Here is a 12,738-nt window from a genome sequence, read left to right on the forward strand (position 1 = left end):
TATAATACGAACCTCCCACCTTGCGAGTCGTCCCACTAATCGTACAGGTTCCTTCAACAACCGTGCCCTCCGTCTCTTGGCCGAGTTCGTTCGACGCGACAGGTGGACCGCCATATTTGGAAACGTTCGATGAGCTTCGGTTTGACAACCCGAGTCTCGTGTCTCTACAGAGATGCTGCAAAGTTCGCAAATCGTGTACTCTATTATTTAAGGTGGTGATTAACTTCTAAACGAGGGGTGGCGAATTGACGGTTCGCGAGTCGTGACTCCTTCTCCTACTTTCCTGTTCCACTCAACCGGAAAAGAACTCCCCCTCTGTGCCTACAATGCAGAGTTGGGACTAAGGCTCGTGCTGGGGCCTAACTAGTGTGGAACCCGATGGAGGGAGAATCGGCTGGCTGCTAGCGGAGACGCGTAATAATAATTTTTAACAAGATTTCGATTGCAAATTACCTCTGCTAACTAAATATGTAAAATGACACTTATGGACGGCAAAATCGTGTACAGATTCTGCGGTAGAACGTTCCACGCGAAACTCGCAGACACTCGAAGGGGACATCTCGACTGTGGGTCAACGTTTCGAGGCGACGATTCCGCATAAATTTCTTTTCCACTCGGAGAGCCGTAAAATCGCAGATCGCGGGCGTTCCGTTATTTTTGAAAGTAATTTTTAACGGCTCCCCCAAGAATAGAGAGTTTTGTTGATTTCGTCGCTCCTTTGGTTCTTCCGCGAATTTTCACCGCTTCGAACTTTCTACCAAGGTCCAGAGACGTTTCTATTTCTAGATCGTCGATCGAAATTTGATCGAACAGAGCCGAACACGCGTGAAACTAAAATCAACGTTCAGTTTATCGGAATCGATATTTAATATCAGTATAGTTCTTCTAACGATTGCATTTCATCGTGTCGTTGTCGAGAATGATCGAGGAAAGTTATAAATCGAACAATCGATAAACGAGCGGTTCGACAGGCAAATTAGCGCAAATGTAACAGCTGCGGTGATGTCTTGCATCGTTATTTGCTTCGGTTCGAGTTACGATCTAACGGGTGGACGCGTGGTACGGTAAAGTAAGGCTGCTCGCATTAATCCAACGAATTTTTACAGATATTTTACGTTAGAATGAAATACTTGTCTGTTCGTGCTACGCATTGAAATGCAGAAGCTTGGAATCCGCGAATCCTGTCGAAATGTCGGTTTTCATTTCTAACTGTCCCCTTCTATCCTTGCAGACCGTCCCCACCAGCCGAAAAGGAATAGGATACGATAGCAGCCAAGGCCGCGTTGTCCGCAATAATTTCGCGCGAACAGCGTGCGCAATTACAATGACAATAAGACAGCCTCCAGAGGTAAGAGCAGTGTGCCTCGCAAACGGTCCTGTTCGCCACGAGGAAGAAGCTGGGAAAGGGTCGGTCGGACAGAGAGAGAGAGAGATAGTTGGAGGGGGCCTGAAACGGGAAGGGGTAAAGAAACGATAGAAGAGGGGCCTTACCGGCTCGCCTCTGGCCTCTCTCTCGATACACCTTTCTCCGGTTCCCAACACCCGGCCGCGGGCCTTGCTTCCCCTTCAGTCCTCACCGGGACACAGACAAAGTTACGCACCCGGAGAAAGGTCAATCGGTCGGTCGTCGAGTACCGGAGCTCTCGTTTAACGCGCTCTCTGTCCGGTGACCAGGTGGACAAATTTTTTCGACGTACCCCGACACGCAGCAACAAAGAATCGTGTCTCTGGGTGCCGTTTGTTTTTCCATTTTTTTTTTTTTTTTGTTATTATCTCGTTGTCAGAAACGCGAAACGCAGACAGAGCGGGAAATCGGGACTCCGTTCGGGCAAGGTGATTTCCGTGGTGCTTGTTCGCAGTTGGAGCTTCCGCGTCGTTCGGTTTTTGGTACCCATGTAACGGGCTACGTTTCTCCATCCGGCCGGAATATTGTGGCACGGTTCCGTGCGAACGGGGAACAAATGGCCAAAGACATGTGGAGGCTCTGGTTCACCAAGTTACTACTCCTGGCGGCCCTGGTGCTCGCCGCGGAGACGAGATCCGAGGGTGAGTTTCCTCTTTTACCTCTCGCTGTACAACGTCAGAGTCACGTGGAGTCCTGACCACGAACCGCGAACCATTACCAAATCTTTCGTAATCTTGAATCTTGGGTACTCGACGGTCGCGAGCGTTTCGTAAACGGCCTTTGGGTTTCGTCGCGAATTACGCGGCCCATAGAGCGGCTGGAAAACTTGTTAAACACTTTCTAATTCGTCGCCTCGAGAAGGGAAGAACGACTTGTTTGTCGCGGAACGGCGTTGTGCAATTCACGATGCAGGAAGAGCCCCGCGCGAGAACTCGATTTTGGCGAGATCGCGTTCGACCGCTTTCGAGAATCGACCCGTCGACGGAAACACTTTTGTTTTTTTTTACTCTTTTATTTCCCAAGTCGCGAGGCCAAGCGAGCACGACGGCAATTCCTCCGGTTAACAGCTGTTCTTCCGCGTGGCTGACGAGATAACGCCGTTGTCTTCCGTTAATAGGACATCCACTTTTAAGTGGCTCGTGTTAGCTCTCACCGAGGGAATTGTCCGGCGCGAGCAACTGTTTCCCCGGCAATTAAGATGCAACGATGTTAACGCGCGGAGACAGGCTCTAACAAACGAGTCGCGTGTACCCGCGAGCTTCGAACCGTTCGTTATCGCGAACGGCCAAGACAAAGCTCCGTACGAACTGTTTACGCGTGTAAACTCTGCGAGACGCAATTACGGCTAGAATAACACCTCTTCTAACATCTTTGGAGTCGCCATTTACAGTTAAACCCTGCTGCACAGTGAGTCAAATTTGTACTTTAGGGTTAAATAGTAATCTTCAGTTATTGCCATACACGCATGTTATATTTTTGTAAATTTATCACAAGAGTATAGAATATTTCGTCAAATATTTCTTCTGCAATTTCTGACGTATTAAAACCAGTAAAAAGTTCACGTTACAAGGGATAACATTGAATTAATGCGAGCAGAGGCTGGGGGAATCACTGAATGGAACTAATTTTAAGGAACGCGTTGTACAGGTTCGTTAAAAACGTAACTCAGCGACCGGAGGTGTTGCAAACCGCGTAACGGTGCGACATAACAATTGAAAATTTACAGCCAAGTCGGGAAACTTAATTTTGTTTCGCCAAAAATTACAAAAACGTTCGTTTCTGCGACTAACGAGGTAGGACAATCGGATAAAAACGTTGGCAGAAGACTAATTCGTACCAGCACGAGGCCGAGACGGTAAATTACGAGCGTGTTTGCGGAATCGTGGGTTGTTTTTCTGATCTCGCGAGCGCGCAATCCGAGTCATCGTTCGAAGCGATTCCTCTTCTGGAATTAATTGAGGTGTAGTTACGTGCTGGCTCGCGTTGGCGAACGGTTACATGCATATTTAATAAAGACTTGTTCGTTGTATCGAAACGCAACGACCGTTAAATTAAACATTCGCGAACATTGAGGGTATTTCCAAGGGAGGGAATCGAACGCGTGAAACGTATACGTCGGACCCGATCGCCGATATTGGATCCGATCGAGGGATCGAAGAAGCAGATGCCCGAGTAAAACGCGCGCCACTGAGCACCACGAGCCGCGCGAACCGTTATACCCGTTCCTAACACACAAAGCATCGGCATTATTTTCTAATGTGTACGCGGTTCGCAGGTCCTAATTTCAGTCGGATTATATGCCTCGTCCGCGTGAAAATCGGTTTCATTCGCTAGTTTCTGCTCCATTTTCGCGGCACGATGATTGCTATTCATTACGAAAGCGGTGTAGATCCATTAAAAATATACGGAGTATCCGCGAACGGTAATTAAAGAACGCTTGTCTATAAAGTAGCTTTAGAGTAGACGAGGTAAAATTTTTACGATCCTGTCAGAATTCGGTTGCTAAAGAGAACGAACAAAGCAACTCCTACGAAAATTTTCAAAGTTTCGAAACGTATTTTTCTTTAAACGTTTCATCCACGAGACGCCATTTGCTACTTCGAGGGATACATTACTAGCTGTATAATGTCGCAGAGGCGCGAAGGAACGCTCGGAGTCGCTCTTATTCGCCACGTTTGTATCACCGAGAACCGGATATCAAAAGAAAAATAATTGTTGCGTAACCGTGAACACGTTCACGTTTCGACTGTCCTTTGTCTTGGCTCTTGTCTTTTAGCATAGCACGTACAACAAAAGACGAAACACTACGTTGCCTGTCGCGAAGCCGTTGACAATTTCTCAGCGATCTTTCAGTAAAATCGACCAGCACAGATTGCGTAATCATGTTTTATTCAGGACTACGTTTCTTACATTTAGATTAGGCGGAGAATGGTTTAATCAAAAGTCCTGATTATTCGAGATTCAAGGTTTTCTAAAAATGACTGTGGCTAACAGCGACGAATTGTTCCATCTATTGAAGCATACACTCAAGGAGGAATAAGATTATTCGAATTATTGCATCTAAGGATATTTTCTCTTGGTCTTTTGCTGTTTGGTTTTATGTAGTCTATAATATTTCAGCGACTCAACCAGGGACTAGTATACTATGAGGGTTTTTATCAGCGGGCGGTTGGCCTCGCGGACGGTTCCATTCACTGCTGTGAAACAGGAGAGATCGTCGTGGGCCCGATCGCCGCGAGCCACCAGTCGTTCGTCTTCTCGGTGAAAGAGTCGTCTACGGCTCGTGAATATGTAATATACGATTCTATCGGGCCTTACTGTGCGAGCACCGCGAGAAACCCGCAAACGGACCGCGGCACAGCTTGCAAAATGCCGCCGTAACGACGATCTTATCGCGAACGCGGTTTGTTTTTCGCGGCGTATTCGACGGCTCTTCTCCGGGCATCCAACCTCCTGGTGGTTCGCGTTAACGCGAGGATATTGGCCCGTTGGATTCCTCCGACTATGCTTGCTCGACTGCATATATGCATTCTTCGTCCAACCAGTCAGTCCTAGTATTAAATACTGGCTCTAGTTTTTCTAAAACGCAAACTCAAAGTAGATACTTTCTAATGGGAAATTAATAGAATTCTAACGAAAATGAGTAAAAAGAATGTAACAGTTGCTTGAAACCGTCAAGGTTTCAAACCATCGAGAAGTCTTCCCTACGAGTTCATAACTATTATTCAAATTGCCAGACTGAAACTAATAGGATAGCATTGTTTTCGTTTGAAATTGCCGAGAATATGGAAAATCTGATTCGCAGGCTTTGATACCGCGCGCAATTTTCACGACAAGGACGTTCGCTTTCGTGCTTGTCTCCGACAAAGCGGTACGAGAACGTAATAAAAGTTAAACGAAATTAATTTCCGTAATTGGGGCCACGGATTATCAAGGTCGATCGTTCGCGTCAACGATATTCAAGGTCAATGAAAATCGTTTTGCCAATTATGGGAAATCGCCGGCACTCTCCGTAGAATATTTCAAGGGGAAAGCTTTCGATCGAAGATACAGATTAATGTAATTGGAAATCTCGGTCACAGACCGTAAGAAAAGCGATACCGCGTTTCGTTGCCTTTTCCGGAAGATCGCATTGGGAAATCTCTGGAAAGTAAACTGAGAATTAAACGCTTACCACCGATGGTCAGCTATAGAAGTGCCCGAGTAGCTTTAAAATACGATCCGGGCTTAGTTTGAATAGAGAAAACCATCGAATTTATCTGCCACTGCAAGACGAATTGTAGAAAAAGAGAAATAATTCCGTCGTCGCAAACACCGTTGTCTCGGTCTAATAAAGTCGGTAATTAACTTCGGTATAAGAGACGTTCCAAGAGGGAACAGGAGTATACGAATAAATGAACCAAAGCAGAAACAGTTCGTTGGTCGTTTTCTCGAAACGAAAAAGGGAGCTACACTGTTACGGCAACAGTATCCCAACGTTTTTACCCGGCCTTTGTCCTCTTTGGCACATTTCTTCTCCCTCCGCAGCCCTGAAACTTTCTCCATTCGATGGAAGAAGGAACCAATGCCACCGAACTGACGAGAAACGGTGCTACAGTCCGCTTTGTGCAATTATTGTCCGTCGCGAGCCTTCTAAGGGAGGAATTCCTCTTTAGAGTCTTAATTTGTCGACGTTCCGTAATGCCGGATCAACGCTCCGACCAATAACGACCAACCTGCGCATTCCTCGACATCTTGTTAGTACATTAGGTCTTTCTTCCATCGGAACAGCTCGGTATCACGAAGGGAAAATTGTCTCAAGATCAGGAAACTTGCTTGTTTCTAACGATAAATCAAACAAGAATTTTAAGAACAAATAAAAGGGTAACTGTATATAGAGTTTCTTGGAGCAATTGTGACGATGAAGGTGAATGATACTAAAACCCGTACACCTAATTCCAGGACAGACCTGTTCAGTTCGTTCTGCGTGTGTAAAGCGATTGGTTACAAGTTGGTGGAGCGACATTTTCGTGACATTTGCGTCAGACATTTCGACTGCCTACGTAAAAGGATACTGCAAGACAGATGGTGGTCTATGGTACAAGTCCAATATAATTATGTCGTCAGGCATGTGTTAATACAGTTGATAAGATTGAAAAAATGTCGCTTGGGATTGAAAGTGGTGTCGTATCTGAGATTTTAAAAAGAGGAAACGATGTTTGCAGTATTGCAGAAGGAAGAACAGGTCGTTTGAAAAATTCGTTTAATCGAAAGCTTAGAAGACTCCGATCGAAGTGAAATCGCGACGAAATATCACGTAGCCCCGTTTTCTCCGAATGATCACGATGCCGCCTTCTACACGCTCTCGACAAGTGCCAATTACAGATACAAAGCCGCTTTTGCCATTTATACCCATTCTGTCCCTCTCCAATGGCAGCAATCTATCTTTGTTCGCCGGTATCGGTCGCGATAGAGTCCATTCAAAGCGGCAGAATCCCTGGGAATCGAGTCCAAACATAGTCTGAACAGCGAAAGATTCGCCCGAACCTAAATATATCCTCTAGGCAGCCGTACTTATTTCCGTGCCGTGGTCGTACGGCGAGTGAAGTAACAGTAAGTCCGATTCAGTCTTGATCAAGGACGACTCGAGAATTCGAAAGGGACGTGTTGGGTCACGGTCATCGCGAACCAGTGTCCTTACGCTGCACCGACTCGATGACGTTAATCGATTTTTCTAGATCCCTGCCCGGAGATCTGGACAAGATCTCGACGATTTTTATTATACCACGTATAAGATATTAAATTTATTGCGCTGGCTCTTAACGCTGAAGTTATATTTATATTACAACTTAGTTTTTCGAAAAAATATTCATAAGTACAAGGTACTTTTAAAGCTGTTACACTGGTATACCGTTTTCCAAGATGGTTGTAAAAAAATTAAGGTCAAACCTCGAAGACGCGTGCCATTCGTTGAAACGAACAACCGTCGAACGAGTAATTTCACCGAATATTTTACTTCGAAACGAGTCGAGTATGTGCCGACGAAGACGGTAAAATCTGCGCATCCGTAGAAGAAAAATGTACCACGGTGGGGCTCGATTCATGAAAGTGGACACGTGGATATCACTCTCTCAGCATTCGAGTGCTCCGGGCGATGAAAGTTCGCATTCTCTTTGTATCGAGTCCTCGGACCAGGTCCTAATTTCGCGAACGTGAACTCATCCGTGAGCTCGAACAAAAAAAAATGTGTGCTTCGATTTCCTCTTTATTCTCGTTTGAGAAGATATTAAATTATCGAACAATAAATTACAAAATTCAGCAGTGAAACAATTACCAAATGTAATTATTAGCTTGGCGCATAATTTAAAACAGATTCTCTCGTATCTGTATCACGCAAGCATCATTAATCGACGGCAGATATTGAAACTACTCGCCTATCGTATGCTACCGTTACGGTAACGCTGCTTGCTCCTAATAAACGAACGAACATAAATAAACATTTTCCGTTTCCGTATCGAGTACTATCGACGCCTGGGATACAAATTTTTCTACACTTTCGTTGCTCGTATCGAGATGGCTATCGCGATGTAGTTTTATCATGATCGTAGGAAGAAACGGTTCGCTGGCGGTGGAATTTCTCGATGACAGATCACACGCGATTGGCTTAACGGGCCGAGCGTACGCGGCGGGCATTCTAAGCCTAAACAAAGGCATCGGCATGCCAGATGCAACGTAATTTAAAGGCCTACGAACCGCACGCCGTCAATCGACGTCCAGATTGGTTTCGCTCGTCGCGATTACCGACCTAGATTTTTGCATAATCTTATGCAACTGTGTTAATAAAATGCTTTCCTAACGGATCGTTACGTGACATCACTGGTAAACTTCTCTTCCTCGTTTCCGAATGATCCTCTCGCTGCCGAGAGTGGAACAGACCTCGTTGGGGACACCAATTCAAGTTCACGGTGTCCGTCGAAGATCGAGGACAAAACGGTTAGACGCCAGTTCCTACTTTCCCTTTAGATCATAGATCCAAATTCGAGTCGGTGATCGAGCTCCCGTTCCTTTCGATAGGATGCTTTGATTTCGAGACAATTCTTCTGCCACCCGTATATCGATAACGTGGCAGTCAAAGTGTTAAATAGGTAGCTTAACGCTTTACCGCGCATTGAAATCACTCTGGGATCGTTCCTGCCCATGCGTTCAAGTCTCCCGAGCGGCCCACACTTCCTTGACGGCCTTACTTGAAATTTACAGAGTGGGTTTGTTTTTCTTCTGAAATTACTTAATCGACGTAAGTTCATCGATCGAATTAAGTTAGAGATCTTTCGTTTTATGACCTTTTAAAAATGTGGAACACCTTGTGTACATTTTTTCTTCTTTATCTTGCTCTTATTCTGCGTATCAAAGGGTAAATGTCGAACGCAGAGTTGTACTTTGTTGGGTTACTGTTGCAAGATAGTATCAGTCGATGGAAAATAGCACGCCTTTAGAACGGGAATTTCAATGTCACTTTTTTGAAACGGAATGGCCACGAGCTTAACGTACTCTCCTTGTTTCGCGACCGATCCGATTTAGTTTCAGACTCGTCGGCCTATCCGACAAAACTAGTTTACGTAAAAAATTCGTCGTAAGCTAGAAACCTATTTACGTGTTTTGCTTGTATTCCCGGTCTCGTGGCTTGAGAGATCGACGACTCGGCATGAATTCTGATTTTCCGCTAGCACTTCGACAGTTACGACCTCAAAATGCCTCGTTCACGTTCACATTAATTCAGGCTCGAGCACACGTTGCGTTAGTTTTCCCATACGTTCTACCGAATTCCTTTGATTCTCTTGCCACGACGGGATTTCACAATTTTAACGAATATCTACACGAAAAAAATAATTGTTATACCAGACCTAATTGGAAATTTGAATAGTTTCGTGCAAGCCTTAGACAAAGGACCAAGTTACCATCCACATCGAGACGTTGGAGAAAGTACGCGTAAGAAAGAAATTCAAACGATTCGCGGGAATGCCCAAGTTCCTATAATTCAATTTCACAACCACTGGTTGGATAACGAGAATCAAGTCGACTCGCGGATAATCCAGAAAGGCGCGAAGCTCGATCTCTCGTTGAACTCGATCGAAATTAACTTTAATTAGCGTTAGAGGAGGTCAATTTAACAACAAGGTGCGTATCTCCTCTTCGTTCTTGGATCAAGAAACGAGAATCGAACTTTCCCTGGTATTGCTAACCACTGACTTCGCTGTAAATCATAACCGATGTAATATACCTTCTAAAATTTTGCCTCTTTACAGAATAGATTTTACTTAGTTTACTCTCTACGAATTATTTAATGTGGAAACTCTCCTTGGACGTTTCTCTTAATTTCCCCGCTATCAACGGCGTTCTAAATTTATCCGTGATCACATCCAGAAGAACAACTAATTTACGATTCGTCGGAATGGTTCGAGATTCTAACAGGTCTCAAATCTTGCGAGAGCTTAATAACACAGGGTGGTCTCCGCCGTGGCGAATTCTGTCCTGACATCAAACACGAAAAACGTACAGTCTGGAACCAGTTTTCTGAAATTCCATGCTAGATTTTTTTCCACGATTCTGGCCAGTCCCGTGATAATTTCGAGGTTCTAATCGTTTTATATCCGACGGTGGAACGAACGGGATAAGATAAAATGGATGAAGCGTCCATAAATTGGTCACCGAACGAGACAACGTCGCCGATTCTTGAAGAAGAAGCGTTTCTACCTCTAAAATTCTGGGTGTCTCTATCTAGCGTAGAATACATTCCAGAAATGTATTATTTTTTAGTGTTAAAAATCGCTGGCAATCTACGCATTCGCTGTTAACGATCATCGACAATGGCGAGTAGAAAGCAAAAGGACTCACGCATCCTGCGACAAACTACAGCCTTCGTTGTATCCTAGATCGCACAATTCGCGAGATCTCCCATCCGCGGCTGGGTAATACCGTTACCGTGGCAATCGTTGCTTTAACGAGCTGTTGGCGCACAATCGAACCAGCAACTCGGTGTCCTTCGTCCTAGGACGCCTTCGTCGTCGTTTACCGTTGTAACGCGGCTCTCGTCCTCCGCATTCTGTCACCTTCCTCCTCCGCCTTCTCCTAGAATCGCTATCTTGTCGCTTTATAACACGAATGGAAAGTGCAGTACAGTAGAATTCCAATTATTCGACATACTCCGGGACTGGGGCAATACCGGATAATCGGAACTCCGCCATATCGGGAATAGAGGTCGTCGAGCACAATATCCATCGAATCTGACGCGTGTCAAAAATTAAGTCGTTCGAATACGGAAAGACGATCGATTAGAAACGACGCTTAACATTTTTCTCCATTATTGTAAGCGATTAGCTCATCCGCGAGTCATCGACGCGTCCTCGGTGCTCAAATACGGAAGACAGCGTTGATTTACCGTGGACGTCAATGATATTTTTACGTAAGAAGAAAGTAAGACAAACGGTCGCCGTTGCAGGAGGCTCGGAAAGATCAGCCACTTTGTTATTATAATATGCGTCCTTCCATTCCTGCGATCGCAGATTAGAAACTCGCGTCGGAAAATTGTCATATTTTCCACCTATGACGCAACGGCTCGCAGACCAAAGCGATCTGTAATTCCATTCGTGTTCCATAAAATTTGTCCTAGTGCTTAATTCTGTTATATATTTGAAACTCATGAATCCTTAATCTCTAAAGTTTATATAAAAGTCTTGTGACATTTCATTTTGAGTTGAATAATTCATAGTATGGAACACAATGGACGTCCCACGAAATACACAACAGTACCTTGCGACCATGAACGTTTCGCTTTGGCTGCTTCGGAGTACTTTCGCTCCGACAGACTTTAAAGGAACGATTATTCGAACGAAAATGCCTTAATACGCGATGCTTCTTTCACAGAGGTTAGCTAATACAATGCGGAAACTAACGTAAAGGAGCAAAAACGCATTGCAACATCGTCTGCGTAATGAATGCACCTATGTACGATCAAAAATACGCCTTACCGTTAAATAGAAACATTAATAAGCTTGAATTCTTTTAGGCATACTTACTACGATCTTTTCACATAATTATTCCCTTGCATTTGTCTATTACTTTTTCTCGAAATAGCTGAATGAACGAGGAAACGTTTACGGGTGGGAATCAGGGCACTTATCGCCTACACTCGAGGCTCGAGATCGTAAATAACGATTAACGCGGATCGTCCGTCGTAACGATCGTGGTCGAACGACCGGGGAAAAACGGAATGCAAACGCGACAGTTGTCCGCAAAAAGGCAAATGTATACGATCGTAGCGGAATGCGGAATAGCGATGCGAAAAGTCTCCGCGAGGCAGAGCGGGTTCGCGCCACGGATCAGTGACACGCTGCAGCCGTTTCGCACCTATAAATATCTTTCCTCCATTGAGTCGATGTCCTAAATCTCGATCCTCCGCGGTTCTTCTCGTTAAAACCGGCACGGAACGAAATTTCAAACCGCGAGTCGACGCACCGGTTGAAAGCGTTACGCAACCAGCGTAGAAAGTCGTCTGTCACACGCGCGTGAACGCCGCGTAAAATCAAACGCTCCGCAGTGAGGAAAGCCCCGCGATCGTAAAAACTCTAATACCAAGAACAGCAGAGCCTAATTCTTAGGATTGGGATTTGACGAAGGAAGACACCTTACAACTTTTGATAGAGACGAGATAGAATACGGAACTCGAGTTCGACGTTCGATATCTCGGAAGATAAACTGATGATCGAGTTGTAGATATCGAGGAAACATCCCGAATGGTGGTCAAGGACAACGACAAACGTTCCAGCCGCTCGTCCCTAATTACGTGCTTATTAACGTCCCATCGTCGGGACTCGCAGGACGCGCGTTAATAGTCAGGCTCGGTGAATGCACGCACGTCCTGGCACGTGCTGCAACGACCGAGTAACTGTAATATCCGACGATGTTCGCGGAAGACGACTAATTAAACCGTATAAGCGGTCGATCATGTAAGGCACAGTCGCGTCTAACGCGAGGGAAAAACAACGGGAGCAAAACTGTTTCTTTTTTGGCGTCGATTTCCGTCGCGTTGCGATGACATAAGCGTCCGGTTGTCGTTGCACGGAATTAGAGCGGCGAGCCGCAACGAAAGCGAGCAACGCTCGTCCATTTTTACGTCGCGTGAATATTTCTTTCTGCCGTTGATTAAATCACAGGCTCGAACAGGGATTTACAATACTTGTAAAAGGTACGGGCGTGTCACGGCGCGTTTATCGACATATTTTCTCAGCCTACGTGCCAGCAGCCTACTCTTCGTTCTAGCGGTGCATCGTTTGCTTGGCCAACGATGCAATCGTTGC

At 45.3% G+C, this 12,738-nt stretch overlaps 1 protein-coding gene across 1 annotated transcript in view; it reads left to right on the forward strand.

Moving 5' to 3' along the window:
- Positions 1-1,406: 1,406 nt before the first annotated feature.
- Positions 1,407-12,738, forward strand: part of LOC143345651 (uncharacterized) — a 67,724-nt gene continuing 56,392 nt past the window's right edge. Inside the window, exon 1 of the mRNA XM_076773015.1 lies at positions 1,407-2,046. Coding sequence (XP_076629130.1) covers positions 1,962-2,046 — 85 coding nt within the window. The 5' untranslated portion in view covers positions 1,407-1,961. The remainder of the gene's footprint in view (positions 2,047-12,738) is intronic.

This window comes from Colletes latitarsis, chromosome 9, assembly GCF_051014445.1.
Source record: "Colletes latitarsis isolate SP2378_abdomen chromosome 9, iyColLati1, whole genome shotgun sequence".
Lineage (NCBI taxonomy): Eukaryota > Metazoa > Arthropoda > Insecta > Hymenoptera > Colletidae > Colletes > Colletes latitarsis.